The sequence below is a fragment of the Macaca nemestrina genome, chromosome 17 (assembly GCF_043159975.1).
Source record: "Macaca nemestrina isolate mMacNem1 chromosome 17, mMacNem.hap1, whole genome shotgun sequence".
In the NCBI taxonomy this organism is placed as follows: Eukaryota; Metazoa; Chordata; class Mammalia; order Primates; family Cercopithecidae; genus Macaca; species Macaca nemestrina.
The window spans coordinates 16,380,685-16,393,719 of NC_092141.1; the positions used below are offsets into that span (position 1 = coordinate 16,380,685).

Below are 13,035 nucleotides of genomic sequence, written 5' to 3' on the forward strand. Positions count from 1 at the left end.
TGAGTTCAAGCAATTCTCCTGCCTCAGCCTCCCAAGTAGCTGGGACTACAGGTGCCCGCCACCACGCCTAGCTAATTTTTTGTATTTTTAGTAGAGACGGGGTTTCGCCATGGTGGCCAGGCTGGTCTCAAACTCCTGACCTTAGGTGATCTACCCACCTTGGCCTCCCAAAGTGCTGGGATTACAGGCGTGAGCCACCGTGCCCAGCCAGCTGTCTGTTTTTATACTCAGGTTTGGTAAAGAGTACACAGCTTGTAGCAATGCGATTGGACAAAGGGTGTGATTCAATGGTGATAGGCTGAGGGGACCCAGGAAGGCTGTCTGCGCAGATTCTTCTTGGCCTCTCTGTGCAGTGTTCCTTCCTACCCCTCTGGAATGTTCTTCAAGACAGAAGGGAGAGAGTGACCTACCTAGTTTTAAGGCTTGCTTTGAGGGAGAGGGGTTCTAGTTTCTATGACCTGCCTTGGGGAAGAAGAATTCTGGTTTCTCTGACTCACTCTGGGGGAGAAGGGCTAGAGACAGGAGGGCAGCAGAAGGGCAGAAAAACTTTGCTTCTGAGGCTTTCCAATTTCCTTTAGTTCAAAGCTCTCTGCTGGCCCCGGCACCATGCTTTGGAATTGTGTTCTGAGCTCCAAAAAGTTCATGCAAACACTGCTCAGAGGAGATGCCCAATGCATCGCAGCTGCTCAGTACATGTTCAGACAAGCAGAAGGGAACTCTCACTCCAGAGAGAACATCAGCTCACTTGTGGTCTCAAGGCAACTCTATGAGGTGTCCATATCTATTGTTCCTGTCTAGCCAGTGAGGAGACCAAGGCTCCTCAGTTCTCCCTGATAGTGGCAGATGCACGTCCATCCGGAGCCTGGCCCTGTGCGTGGCTGCCCCCTTGTGGCAGTGGCAGTGCAGTGATGCCCCCTTGTCCTCTGCTCTGTGTGTGTGTGTGTGTGTGTGTGTGTGTGTGTGTGTGTGTGACGGACTCTTGCTCTGTCGCCCAGGCCAGAGCGCAGTGGCATGATCTCGGCTCACTGCAACCTCCACCTCCCGGGTTCAAGTGATTCTCCTGCCCCAGCCTCCCGAGTAGGGACTACAGGCGCCCACGACCATGTCTGGCTAATTTTTGTATTTTTAGTAGAGACAGGGTTTCACCGTATTGGCCAGGCTAGTGTTGAACTCCTGACCTTGTGATCCGCCCGCCTTGGCCTCCCGAAGTGCTGAGATTATAGGCGTGAACTCCCGCGTCTGGCCTCTGTTCTCTTCTTTTAAGGCTCAGCTGCCCAGGCTGAGAGGGTGGACAGGGATTTTGGCCCCAGATTTTGGAAACCCTGGGAAGTGATTGAAGGAGGAGCTGCAGCTGAGGAGCTCAGTTCTAAGCTTTGGAGACTGGCAACATTCTGTCCTGGGGTGGTTCCAGGAGCAATGCTGGGCAGACCACCTGATCCCACCCATGGTCTTTGAACTGGTGCTTCTCCACCTCGGCTGTACTAGGGAATCACTTGGGGAACCTGAGGTCAGGAGTTCGAGACCAGCCTGGCCAACATGGCAAAACCCCATCTCTACTAAAAATACAAAATTAGCTGGGCGTGGTGGCGGGTGCCTGTGATCCCAGCTACTCCGCAAGCTGAGGCTTCCCCATGTGGCCAGGTGGGGTGGCTCACACCTGTAATCCCAGCACTTTAGGAAGCCAAGGCGGGCAGATCACCTGAAGTCAGGAGTTCGAGACCAGCCTGGCCAACTTGGTGAACCCCTGTCTCTATTAAAATACAAAAAATTAGCTGGGCGTGGTGGCAGGCGCCTGTAAATCCCATCTACTTGGGAGGCTGAAGCAGGAGAATTGTTTGAACCTGGGAGATGGAGGTTGCAGTGAGCCAAGACCACACCACTGCATTCCAGCCTGGGCAACAGAGTGAGACTCCATCTCAAAAAAAAAAAAGAAAAAAAATCCCCGTTCCTGAGCCACCCACCCATCACTGGGGTGGCTTAGGCATCAGTGTTATTTTGTTGTTGTTTGGTTTGGTTTGGTTTTTTGAGACTAGGTCTCACTCTGTCTGGAGTGCAGAGGTGTGATCACGGCTCACTGCAGCCTTCACTTTCGGGGCTCAACAGCCTCCTACCTCAGCCTCCCGGGTAGCTGGGACTGCAGGCACAAGCCACCATGCTGGGCTTCGTTTTTTGTTTTGGTTTGTTTGTTTGTTTGTTTGTAGAGAGCAGGTCTCACTATATTGCCCAGGGTAGTCTTGAACTCCTGGGCTCAAGTGATCCTCCTGCCTCAGCCTCCCAAAGTGCTGGGATTACAAGAGTGAGCCACAGCACCTGGCCCATCAGTGAACTTTAAAGCTCCCCTGAGATTCCAGTGTGCAAGATTCCAAGGTGAAGAAGCACAGCTCTAGATGGGCCATCTCCAGTGTCACATCCTATTCTCCCTTTGTTTTTATTCATGCCTTTTTTTTTTTTTTTTTTTTTTTTTGAGACAGAGTCTCTGTCACCCAGGCTGGAGTGTAGTGGCACAATCGCGGCTCACTGCAACCTCTGCCTCCTGGGTTCAAGCAATTCTCATGCCTCAGCTTGCGGAGTAGCTGGGATCACAGGCTCCCGCCACCACACCCAGCTAATTTTTGTATTTTTAGTAGAGACGGGGTTTTGCCATGTTGGCCAGGCTGGTCTCGAACTCCTGACCTCAGGTGATCTGCCCACCTTGGCCTCCCAACGTGCTAGGATTACAGGCATGAGCCACCGTACCCAGCCCCTATTCTCCCCTTGAGCTCCAAGGTCAGCTCCCAGCATGGCCCCTCTCCCTGAACCTGTGCTGGCCATGGCCTCCTTGTTGGAGACCCAGTGGCCTCTGGGTGGGGGTCTAACCGCATTAGCCACTCTTCTCCTTGGTGTCTGGATTCTGCTCCTCCTGCTGCTCTGACGGAGTCTTCTCGGACCGCCGTGTGTCCAGTGTCCTCTCTCCCTTCTGCTCGGCTCATTCTCTGGCCAGGGGTTTAATCTTACTGATGAATGTGTCCAGCCTGGACCTGTCTTGAGCCCCAGCCCTGTAAGTCCAGTGGCATCCGCAGCTGGAGGTCTTGTGAGCCCCTCAAACTTACCGTGGCCCCACGTGGCTCACCCTCCTGCCTTCTCACCCTCTTCTTGTCCTGAGCCCCTTGACTTCTACTCAGGTCCCAAGCCCAAAGCCTAGACCTTCCTCACCCTCCCTGCCCACACCTTCTCCATCCAGCATATCAGTCAGCTGCGTGACCTCTGTCCCCTCAGCCTCTTCCAATAGCCTGGCCCTGAGTCACCCTCTCCATCTCCTGTCCACCCCTCTCTCCATCTCCCAGCCCAAGGAACAGCCCCCTTCAGGGACTCCCCTGCAGGCCTCATGACCAGCTCCTCCTGCTTCACCCACCTTACTTCCCCCACCCCCCACAGTAGTGTGGCCAGGCTCAGCAAGAAGCCAAGTCTAGGAACCAAAAGGTGTCAACTCCAGGGGTGGGGAATGAAGCTGTAAAGGCAGATGCTCACCTGCCTCTACATCTGCAACACACAAGAGTGACACACAGGTGTAGCACACAGGTGTGATACAGGCACAAGTGGCAGGTGATACAAGCTTATTCATCAGACGGCCAGGCACCAGGAAGCTGGGGGCAGGGGTGGGGATGGGCTGTGAACTGGAGCCCAGGGGGCTCCTCCAAATCCACTCAGTTCAGTCTCGGACCCTCCTTTGCCTCCTGGGTCCCTCCACAGATGCCTCTCTCCTTTGGAAATTCAACTCACATCTTCCCACCTCCTCTCTCTCGTCCCCCTTCCTCAGATTCTCCTTCTCTTGCCTTCCCATCAGCCCCAGGCCCATCCCCAGCCCTCTGGGCCTCAATTTCCCCCACTGCATAATGGGGATAACGAAAGTATCTCCTGCCCTGGGGTGCTGTGGGAATTCCATAACCTTCTTGCATGATGTCTGGTGTGCAGGGCTGACAGTGGCTTGAACCATGGAGGGACCAGATGTGATCAGGCCCCAGGCCTTCACCTGCCCTCATGTCAGTAACACACCCCATGGCTGCCACATCCCCAAGCCCTGCCGCAGACTGTTTCCTCCTCACTCAGAGATGCCTCACGTTTTCTTTCTCCATCCGAAATCACTAACCCATCGCTCTCAAAAGCTGAGCTCAGCCTGGGCGTGGTGGCTGACACCTGTAATCTTAGCACTTTGGGAGGCCGAGATAGGTGGGTCACTTGAGGTCAGGAGTTCAAGACCAGCCTGACCAACATGGTGAAACCCCATCTCTACTAAAACTACAAAAATCAGCTGGGCATGATGGCGGGTGCGTGTAATCCTAGCTACTCGAGAGGCTGAAGTAGGAGAATCGCTGGAACCCAGGAGGCGGAGGTTGCAGTGAGCCGAGATCGCCCCATTGCACTCCAGCCTGGGCAACAGAGCAAGACTCCGTCTCAAAAAAATAAATAAAATTAAAACAAAGCTGAGCTCCAATCTAAGCCTGGGCAGGAGTAACCTTCCCTCCTTGCCCTGCCAGAGTTCCCTATGCTGGTGCCGGTATTCACTTAGAGAGCGTGCCTGGAGAGGTCGCTGTGGGTTGGCCTCTATTCAAAGCACTATACTAGTAGTGACTCATTTAATCCTCACAGAAACTCTTGTGAGGTCTATACTGTAATCCCTTCACAGATGTGGCTTGGAGGCACAGAGAAGTCAAGCAGTTGTCCAAGGCCACACAGAACGGGACAAAGCCAGGACTTAAATCCCCGCAGTTTGGCCCCAGGTCTTTGCTCTTCACTACTCAATACGCTGTTTGTCCGCTAGCGGAGGCGTGTGGGAATTGTAATGACAAAGCGGCCTACTGAGCACCCATTCTGTGCCAGGCGCCATGCTGACCACTGCGTGTGGTTAACGCGCCGGACCTCCCCACACCGAGTCGTTGGCCGCGTGTGGGTTCACATCCGAGCCCAGCACTTGCATCCAAGCCTCAGCACTGGCTCACTGGCAAGAGCACACTGTGGCCCTCACTGCCTGGAGTGACTCATGCCCTCACCCTGTCCAGCACCAGTTTGGCTCCGGGGACTGTTGGATGGACTTTCCTAGGGATGTAGTCGGAGTCTGTAGCATCTTTCAGCTGCATCATTTAACCCAGTGTCTGCCATAACAAAAAATCACAGACTGGTGGTCTAAACAGCAGACAGTTCGTTTCTCACAGCTCTAAAGGCCAGAAATCCAAGGCTGGCTGGTGGGTTTCCTACTGAGGCTCTCTCCTAGGTCTGTCGGCCCCTCCTCCTCCTATGACCTCCAGTGGTCATTCCTCTGCATGTCTGTGTCCTCATTTCTTCTTCTTAGGACACCAGTCATATAGGATTAGGGCCTACTCCTCTGACCTCATTTTACCTTAGTCACCTCTTTAAAGACCTTGTCTCCAAATACAGCTGCATTCCCAGGTACTAGGGGTTAGGGACATCAATATGTGATTTTCAGTGGATACAGTTCAGCCTATGACACCCAGGGTTTCAAACTCAAGTGCCGATGGGCCAGACAAGAATGCCTGTGAATGAATTGGGCTGGGAAAGACTTGGCCTCTTCATTCATTTGTTCTCACTTTTGAGGGAGACACTGGTAAAAATATCTCATTTTCCTCTTTACTGTGTGAAATACAAGGACATGAACATTTGTTCTTGGCCGTATCCTAGCTTCCTAGAACAAGTGCCTGGCTCCCAGTAAATGCTCAATAAATCTGCTGAGCAAGAGAATGCACAGAGCAGCCCTGGACATTGGGGAGTGGTGGGGACCATGATGAGTCCCAGCCAGGGGGTCAGCAGGCACTTGGCTCCAGCCAACTGTTGTCCAATCTCCTGGAATCCAGACTTATATACATCTGTTTTTCAATGCTAGCAACTAATTCACAAAAACTAAAACCATCCTGCAGACCTGTTTGTAGCCACTGCCATCTGCCTAGGGTGCCCACCCTAGGCCAGCAGAGCAAGGCCTCCCCCAGCTCAGCCTGGGGGAGCTGGGCTCGTACCCAGGAGACAGGAAGCCTGGGGGCTGAGACTGGTGCACCCAGCCACTCAGGGCCCCACCACCCCTGGTTGCCTCTGCAGGAAGGCGATGCGCTGGGCACCATGGAGAAGCTGTGCCGGCAGCTGACATACCACCTCAGCCCCCACTCCCAGTGGAGGCGGCACCGGGGACTGGTGAAAAGGAAGCCACAGGCTTGGTGAGTTACAGTCCCCTGGGTGGGTCTATGCCAGGCTGAGTGTGTGATACAGGGCGCCCCTCTCAGGGATGTAGGGAAGGGAAGGGCGGGAGTCATGGGGGGCGGTCATAGAAGCTGCCTGAAAGAGGTAAGATGGAAGGAGGATTCCAGGATGGGGAAACAGCTAGAGGGGGACCCTGGTCTGGTGGGTGGGAGCTGGGGAGTATGGGCCCACTGAGATGGGATGGGCAGGAGGAAGATTTGAGAAATTTCTAATTCCTGGTGTGCTAAAGTGGGCACTCCCTGCCAAGCACAGTGTTTGGCTCATGCCTGTAACCCCAGCACTTTGGGAGGCTGACGCAGGTGGATCACTTGAGGTCAGGAGTTCGAGATCAGCCTGACCAACATGGCGAAACCCTGTAAAAATTCAAAAATTGGCCAGGCGTGGTGGCATACACCTGTAATCCCAGTTTCTTAGGAGGCTGAAGCAGGAGAATCACTTGAACCAAGGAGGCGGAGGTTGCAGTGAGCAGAGATGGCGCCACTGCACTCCAGCCTGGGCAACAGAGCACTCCCTACTGAACTCCTCAGTTATCTCGGATGTCCTCAGAGGGACCCAGACCCCAGCCAGCCATGTCCCTGGTCCATACAGCAAGAAGGGGGTTCAGAGTCCCTTGAAAATTGGTAGGGGTTGAGGGGCAAATAGGACACAGAACCTGTGGGCTGTGATAACACTGTAGGAAGCAAGTAGAGGGGAGCCTGGAAGGAAGGCTTCCTGAAGGAGGAAGCACACCTGTCTTTTTGCAAATGGTAGCCCAGTGGTGTGCCTTCACAAAGACTCTGGCAAGGCCTTGGTGCTGCTGCTAGCTCATCCCAGCAGGTCTCTGCAGGCTGGGGAGGGAGGGGCTGTCCCCTTCCCTCATGAAGAAGAAAGAACTCTGGTGCCTCCTTCTGTTCTGGACCCGCCCCCCACCCCCGCCCACAACCAGGAGATGGATCCTGGAGAGGCCCATTCCCAGGTGGATGAAGAGTGTAAGGCTGTCCTGGTGTTGGCCACGGGAGGGGCTCCACCTGGGTAGAGGGGACATATATGGGGATACAGCAAGACAGGGGGCCCTTGGAACCTGAAAAGCCATGAGGAGACTGAGCTGGTTCTTTAGCATTAGAAAGCTGGAAGTTTGAGCTCTGCTGGAAGGGCCTCTCCTGGTTCCCCACACACACGCATGCTCAGTCTAATCTTCATTCGGAAGCCATGTCATGAGGTCTCATTCCCCTCGGGTGGAATCTCATGGCACCTGAATGAAATTCAAGCATGGGCCTCTGATTTGCCCTCCTCGCCCCCTGGTCTCACCTCCTGCTCTCCCACCCCAGCCACACTGGCCTTCCTGCTGGTTCACAGACACACCAGGCCCTTTCCAGCCTCGGGGCCTTTGTGCCCTCTGCTGGAACCTTCAGCAAACTCTTCTGATGGCCCATGCTTGCTTTTTCATGTGTCAGTTCACACATTACCTTCTCCTGAGTAGCCACAGCCCCACGCTACTATGTCGCCCCACACTCACATGGTTTTGTGTGTGGTCTGTCTCCCCCGGTAGAGGAAGAACAGGGATTTTGTCCATCCTGTTCACCACTGTGACCCTAGTGTCTAGGATACTGCCTGGCACACAGGTGAGTTTAACAAATGTTTGTTAAAAGAACAAATGGGCCGGGCACGGTGGCTCACGCCTATAATCCCAGCACTTTGGGAGGCCGAGATGGGCGGATCACCTGAAGTAGAAAGTTCAAGACCAGCCTGGCCAACATAGTGAGACCCTGTCTCTACTAAAAATAAAAAAATTAGCTGGGCATGATAGTGCACACCTGTAATCCCAGCTACTCAGGAGGCTGAGGCAGGAGAAACACTTGAACCTGGGAGGCAGAGGTTGCAGCGAGCCAAGATCGCGCCATTGCACTCCCCTCTGGGCAAGAGTGAGACTGTCTCCAAAAAACAAAAAGCAACAAATTGGGGAGGAGATATCACTGTTGTCAATTGACTGGTTAGGATCACCCAGCTGGTAAGCGGTGGGGCTGAATTCAAACCCAACTCAGGCTGTTCACTACCACACTGCTTCCCTGGTGGAATGGCATCGATAATAGCACCAACACTTAAATCAAGCTGCACAGATGGCTGACAGCATTCCAAGCATTTAAATGTCACGCCTTGAGAGCTTTACCTTCCAGCTCCCTGGGGCTGGACCCCAGTCAGAATCAAAATGAACAAACTGTGGACAGCCTCCCAGCTTAGATCTCAAGGACGAATGTGCCCTGTGTTGCCAGGAAGTACAGGCCATGACCCTTGAGCTGCTGACAGTAGCATATGCTCTTGGAGCGGGCTGGGAGCCCCCTCCACCTCCCTCTCCTTCCCAGCACACTTAGAAATGCAGAAAATGGGGCTGGGCACCGTGGCTCACGCCTGTAATCCCAGCACTTTGGGAGGCCGAGGTGGGCTGATCATGAGGTCAGGAGACCGAGACCATCCTGGCTAACACAGTGAAACCCCATCTCTACTAAAAATACAAAAAAAGTAGCCAGCCGTGGTGGCACAGGCCTGTAGTCCCAGCTACTCGGGAGGCTGAGGCAGGAGAATTGCTTGAACCCGGGAGGCGGAGGTTGCAATGAGCCAAAATGGTGCACTGCACTCCAGCCTCGGTGACAGAATAAAACTCCATCTCAAAAAAAAAAAAAGAAAAAAGAAAAAGAAATGCAGAAAATGGCCAGGCGTGTTGGCTCATGCCTGTAATCCCAACACTTTGGGAGGCCAAGATGGGTGGATTACCTGAGGTCAGGAGTTCCAGACCAGCCTGGCCAACATGGTGAAACCCTGTCTCTACTAAAAATATAAAAATTAGCCAGGCATGTTGGCAGACGCCTGTAATCCCAGCTATTCAGGAAGCTGAGGCAGGAGAATCGCTTGAGCCTGGGAGGCAGAGGGTGCAGTGAACCAAGATCGTGCCATTGTATTCCAGCCTGGGCGACAGTGAGACTGTCTCCAAAAACAAAAGAAAGAAAAGAAATGCGGAAAATGAACATCTCACCTCTGCACCTGGGCCTAGAGCCAGCAGACAGACAGTGGGGGTGGGGTGGGGGTGGGGGTGTGCCGGGAAAGGCACACTTGCCTTCAGCTTGAACTGCTTGGGGTCTGTCCCAAGAGCAAGCAGGAGAAGCAAGGAGTAAGGCACTCAGCCTCCAGGAGTCAGCAACTGCCACCAGGCTCAGAGCCCCTGAGCCCTGCCCTGCCTGCTGTCTTACCGGCTCCCCCTAGGGAATCCTTCTCGGTGGGGAAGATGGTCTTGAAAGAGGGGACTCAGATATCCTTTGTGCCATTCATGGGAGCTGAGCTGCCACCCAAGGGTGGTAGAAGTGGGAAGCTGAGTCGAAGTGATGAATACAGCAGCAAATGTTTATTCATCACTCACCTATACAAGGCACTATTTTGCACTTATGAACTTATTTCATGTAACAGCCCAATGGTACTCTTAACTCAATTTTTCTGGTAAATGAGGGCAGCCATATACCTCAGGCTATGGCCAGCTGGGCCCTGACAGCTGAGATGTGCAGCAATGTCAGGGGACTGAGGTCCCTGGTTACGTCCACCTCTGCACTTGTGGCGTCCGAACCTCCAAGCGTTTCGTAAAAGCGGTCCCTAGTGTCAGAGAGCCAAGCAGAGGCTGGCACTGCAGCTTCTGGGGGAAAGGCCTGCCCCATGTGCCTGAGCCTTCCTTGTCCCTTTTCCCTTCAGCCTCAAGGCTGTCCTGGCCGGGAGCCCCCCAGACAACACAGTGGACCTGTCGGGCATCCCACTGACCTCCCGAGACCTGGAGCGGGTGACCAGCTACCTACAGCGCTGTGGGGAGCAGGTGGACAGCGTGGAGCTGGGCTTCACAGGCCTCACGGATGACATGGTCCTGCAGCTGCTGCCGGCGCTCAGCACCCTGCCCCGCCTCACCACACTGGCACTCAATGGCAACCGGCTGACCCGGGCTGTGCTGCGCGACCTCACTGACATCCTTAAGGATCCCAGCAAGTTCCCCAATGTCACGTGGATTGACCTGGGCAACAACGTGGACATCTTCTCCTTGCCCCAGCCCTTCCTGCTCAGCCTGCGCAAGCGCTCACCAAAGCAGGGCCACCTACCCACCATCCTGGAGCTGGGTGAGGGCCCGGGTAGTGGGGAGGAGGTCCGGGAAGGGACAGTAGGCCAGGAAGACCCTGGAGGGGGCCCTGTGGCACCTGCCAAAGACCACCATGAGGGCAAGGAGACTGTAGCTGCAGCTCAGACGTGACATGGAAGTGAAGGGCCTCACTAGGGAGTCCTTGTTGGGTAGAATGCGCAAGGGGAGGGAGCTTCTATCAGGTGGGTTAAGGATATTGCCAAAAATTGGCCTGGGCCACCCACCTACAGAAAGGCAAACCATAGCATCTGGGGAAGGGGATGTGTTAAAACTTCCCATTGGTCCTCTCCATCTGCCCCCAATCCCATTATCTGCCATTTGGCTCTTAAGTCATCCCAGGCCCCAGAGAACTCTCAGCTCAGCCCATGGCCTTCCCCAAAGACTTGTGGAAATGGGCACATGGCTAGAGGTACTGGAAGCCTGAGCCATTGTGAAAACCAAGAGCTTTCCCCCAGAAAAATTAGACAGTAGGGCCCCTACCTGCATTGCATTACCTTTTTCATTTAGGGGAACAAGCTCCAACCAGGTGAACGTGTCCCCACTCAAGGGAGGTGGGAATCTTTAGCAAAACTCCTGTAACTCAAGAACCTGGGGGGAAGGGGTTAGTTGCCAGAGACCCTAGTTCCATCTATGATACGGGTGGACTGAACATGGTCTACCTCCTTATGGAGACTCAGCTCCATTTCTGAGGCCCACCTTGTGATTCCAGGTATCTACCTATAGGACCAGCTATCACTATGCCCTTTAACAATCAGAGCAGCCTACGATGCCCTGTGGCAGTGCTCAGGGCAGACATGGTGCCCATGCATACAGGCATAAAGTCCTGTTCAGAAATCCCTTATCAACCTTCCCTACCCACTCCTGGCTGAAAAACTACCAGACTTCTGTGTGGGCTCTGATGTCCTTAGCATGCAGTCCAAGTGACAGGCCTGGCTTCCTTCTCGTCACTTGTCAGTATGACTTCACTGACCTAGACAGGCCACAGGAACTCTGTTCCCATAACTCTTAAGTAATCCACTAACACATTCCCGAACACCTGCTGCAGAAGGTGGGCTTTAAAACCTTAAAAACCTAGGACCACGACAGAGTCCAATCCCTTGGCAGATCCAGCAAGATGCCTGGGGAGAGGGAGAAACAAACTGGGGGCTCCCAAAGGAGCCTAACTTAGCAAAGGTTCTCATCTTACACCCTCCCCTTACCCAAATGCTCTCCTAGTGAAAGGGCCCTACCAGTTAAGCAATCTCTTCTAAATAACAGGCAACCCCTAGATCTAAGAGCCAAGCGATTCTCCTGGCTCAGCCCCCCAAGTAGCTGGGAGATTGGGAGCCAATCACTCTTGAACCTTGTGGGAAAACAGTATGGGGAGTACGCTCCGACAGGCCTTGGTAAGCAAGATTCCAACACAGGAAGACAGCAAGATGGGGCCTAGAGTATGGGCCCTGCGTGCTGTTAAGGTTGTGGTTAGGAATGGTGCAGTGCTGCAGGAGCTGGAAGAAGGGCACACCAAGGAACACAGAGCAGCAGGGGCCGAAATGCTTTGAATTTCTGCCGTCAGTCTAAAGCTGTAGAATAGGGGGTTAAGAGCTTAGGCAGACCACAGGGAAGTTTACAAGCTAGAGCAAATATCTGGACTGCTAATATCTGACAATAGTAGGCGAAATTTACTTTTTCTTCAAATACACATTTTTAAGAATCGATACCCAAGACCATCCTTTATTGTAGTATTTAGTTCATGGTAACTGCATGAAAAAACATTTCAGGAAGAATTTACAATTTCCAGCTTAAAGAACTTGCCCACCAACATAACCAATTTATGAAAGTCAATTCATTAAAAGGTACAGCACCCCCTGTTGGGCAGGATGGCAAGGGACAAAGCTACAACGTGGCCTATGCCTTTGGAAGCTGAGGCAGGACCATCTGAGCCCAGGAGCTTGAGACCAGCCTGGGTAACACAGTGAATCCACCTCAACAAAAAAAAAATTTTAGCCAGATGTGCTGTGAGCTATAGTCCCAGCTACAAGGCGGGAGGATTGCTTAGGCCTGGGTGATTGAGGCTGCAATGAGCTGTGATTGTGCCACCACATTCCAGCCTGGGCAACACAGCAAGACTGTCTCAAAAAAAAAAAAAAAAACCCAAAAAAACTCAAGAATGTAATGAATGATACCCAATGTGCCTTTTCTAGAAAAAGTTGCCAAATATATCTCTTGGATCTGCTGAGCATGTCCTCTGATACACAAAGCAATCATGTTTCTACACCCAATGTTGATGCTGGTTAAAGTTTTCATAATCCAAACTGACGGCAGCTACTGGTTCTTGGGATTGACATCCTCTGGGAATATAACCTGCAAAGAAACTACATTTCAATCTCACTTTCTGCACCAACTGACAGTCAATCGCAGGGTAGGAGATACCTTCAGAAAACCGTAGGTTCACCACTACACAATCTGCCGGTAATTCCAGCTATTTTGGGTGATTTCATCATTTGATATCTTTTTTTCAAGCGAGTTTTAAGAAGATCAGCTGTTTATTCATTCCACTATTGGGTTGAGGGGGTCATTAGCCAGCTCAAGGCTTACCTTCTTTTGGGCTAAGATGCTGCCGCCAGCTCTAAAACGGCACTCTGTTCTCAAAACCTGGGGGAATGGAG

General features: G+C 53.0%; 1 protein-coding gene, 1 long non-coding RNA gene and 1 other non-coding gene across 3 annotated transcripts in view; 1 reads left to right on the top strand and 2 right to left on the bottom strand.

The window, feature by feature from the left end:
- The window catches only part of LOC105491098 (leucine rich repeat containing 75A), a 48,518-nt gene extending 36,434 nt beyond the window's left edge, over nt 1–12,084 (top strand). Inside the window, exons 3-4 of the mRNA XM_011757262.3 lie at nt 6,085–6,200; nt 9,955–12,084. Of these exons, the coding sequence (XP_011755564.2) occupies nt 6,085–6,200; nt 9,955–10,498 (660 nt within the window). The 3' untranslated portion in view covers nt 10,499–12,084. The remainder of the gene's footprint in view (nt 1–6,084; nt 6,201–9,954) is intronic.
- Nucleotides 12,071–13,024, bottom strand: LOC139359450 (uncharacterized). Its single transcript, XR_011615417.1, has 2 exons — nt 12,965–13,024; nt 12,071–12,730 (listed from the first exon to the last, which is right to left on the bottom strand). It is a non-coding gene; the product is annotated as an uncharacterized lncRNA (long non-coding RNA).
- On the bottom strand, nt 12,800–12,872 carry LOC112428250 (small nucleolar RNA SNORD65). Its single transcript, XR_003020237.1, has one exon. It is a non-coding gene; the product is annotated as a small nucleolar RNA SNORD65 (small nucleolar RNA).
- Nucleotides 13,025–13,035: the final 11 nt, after the last annotated feature.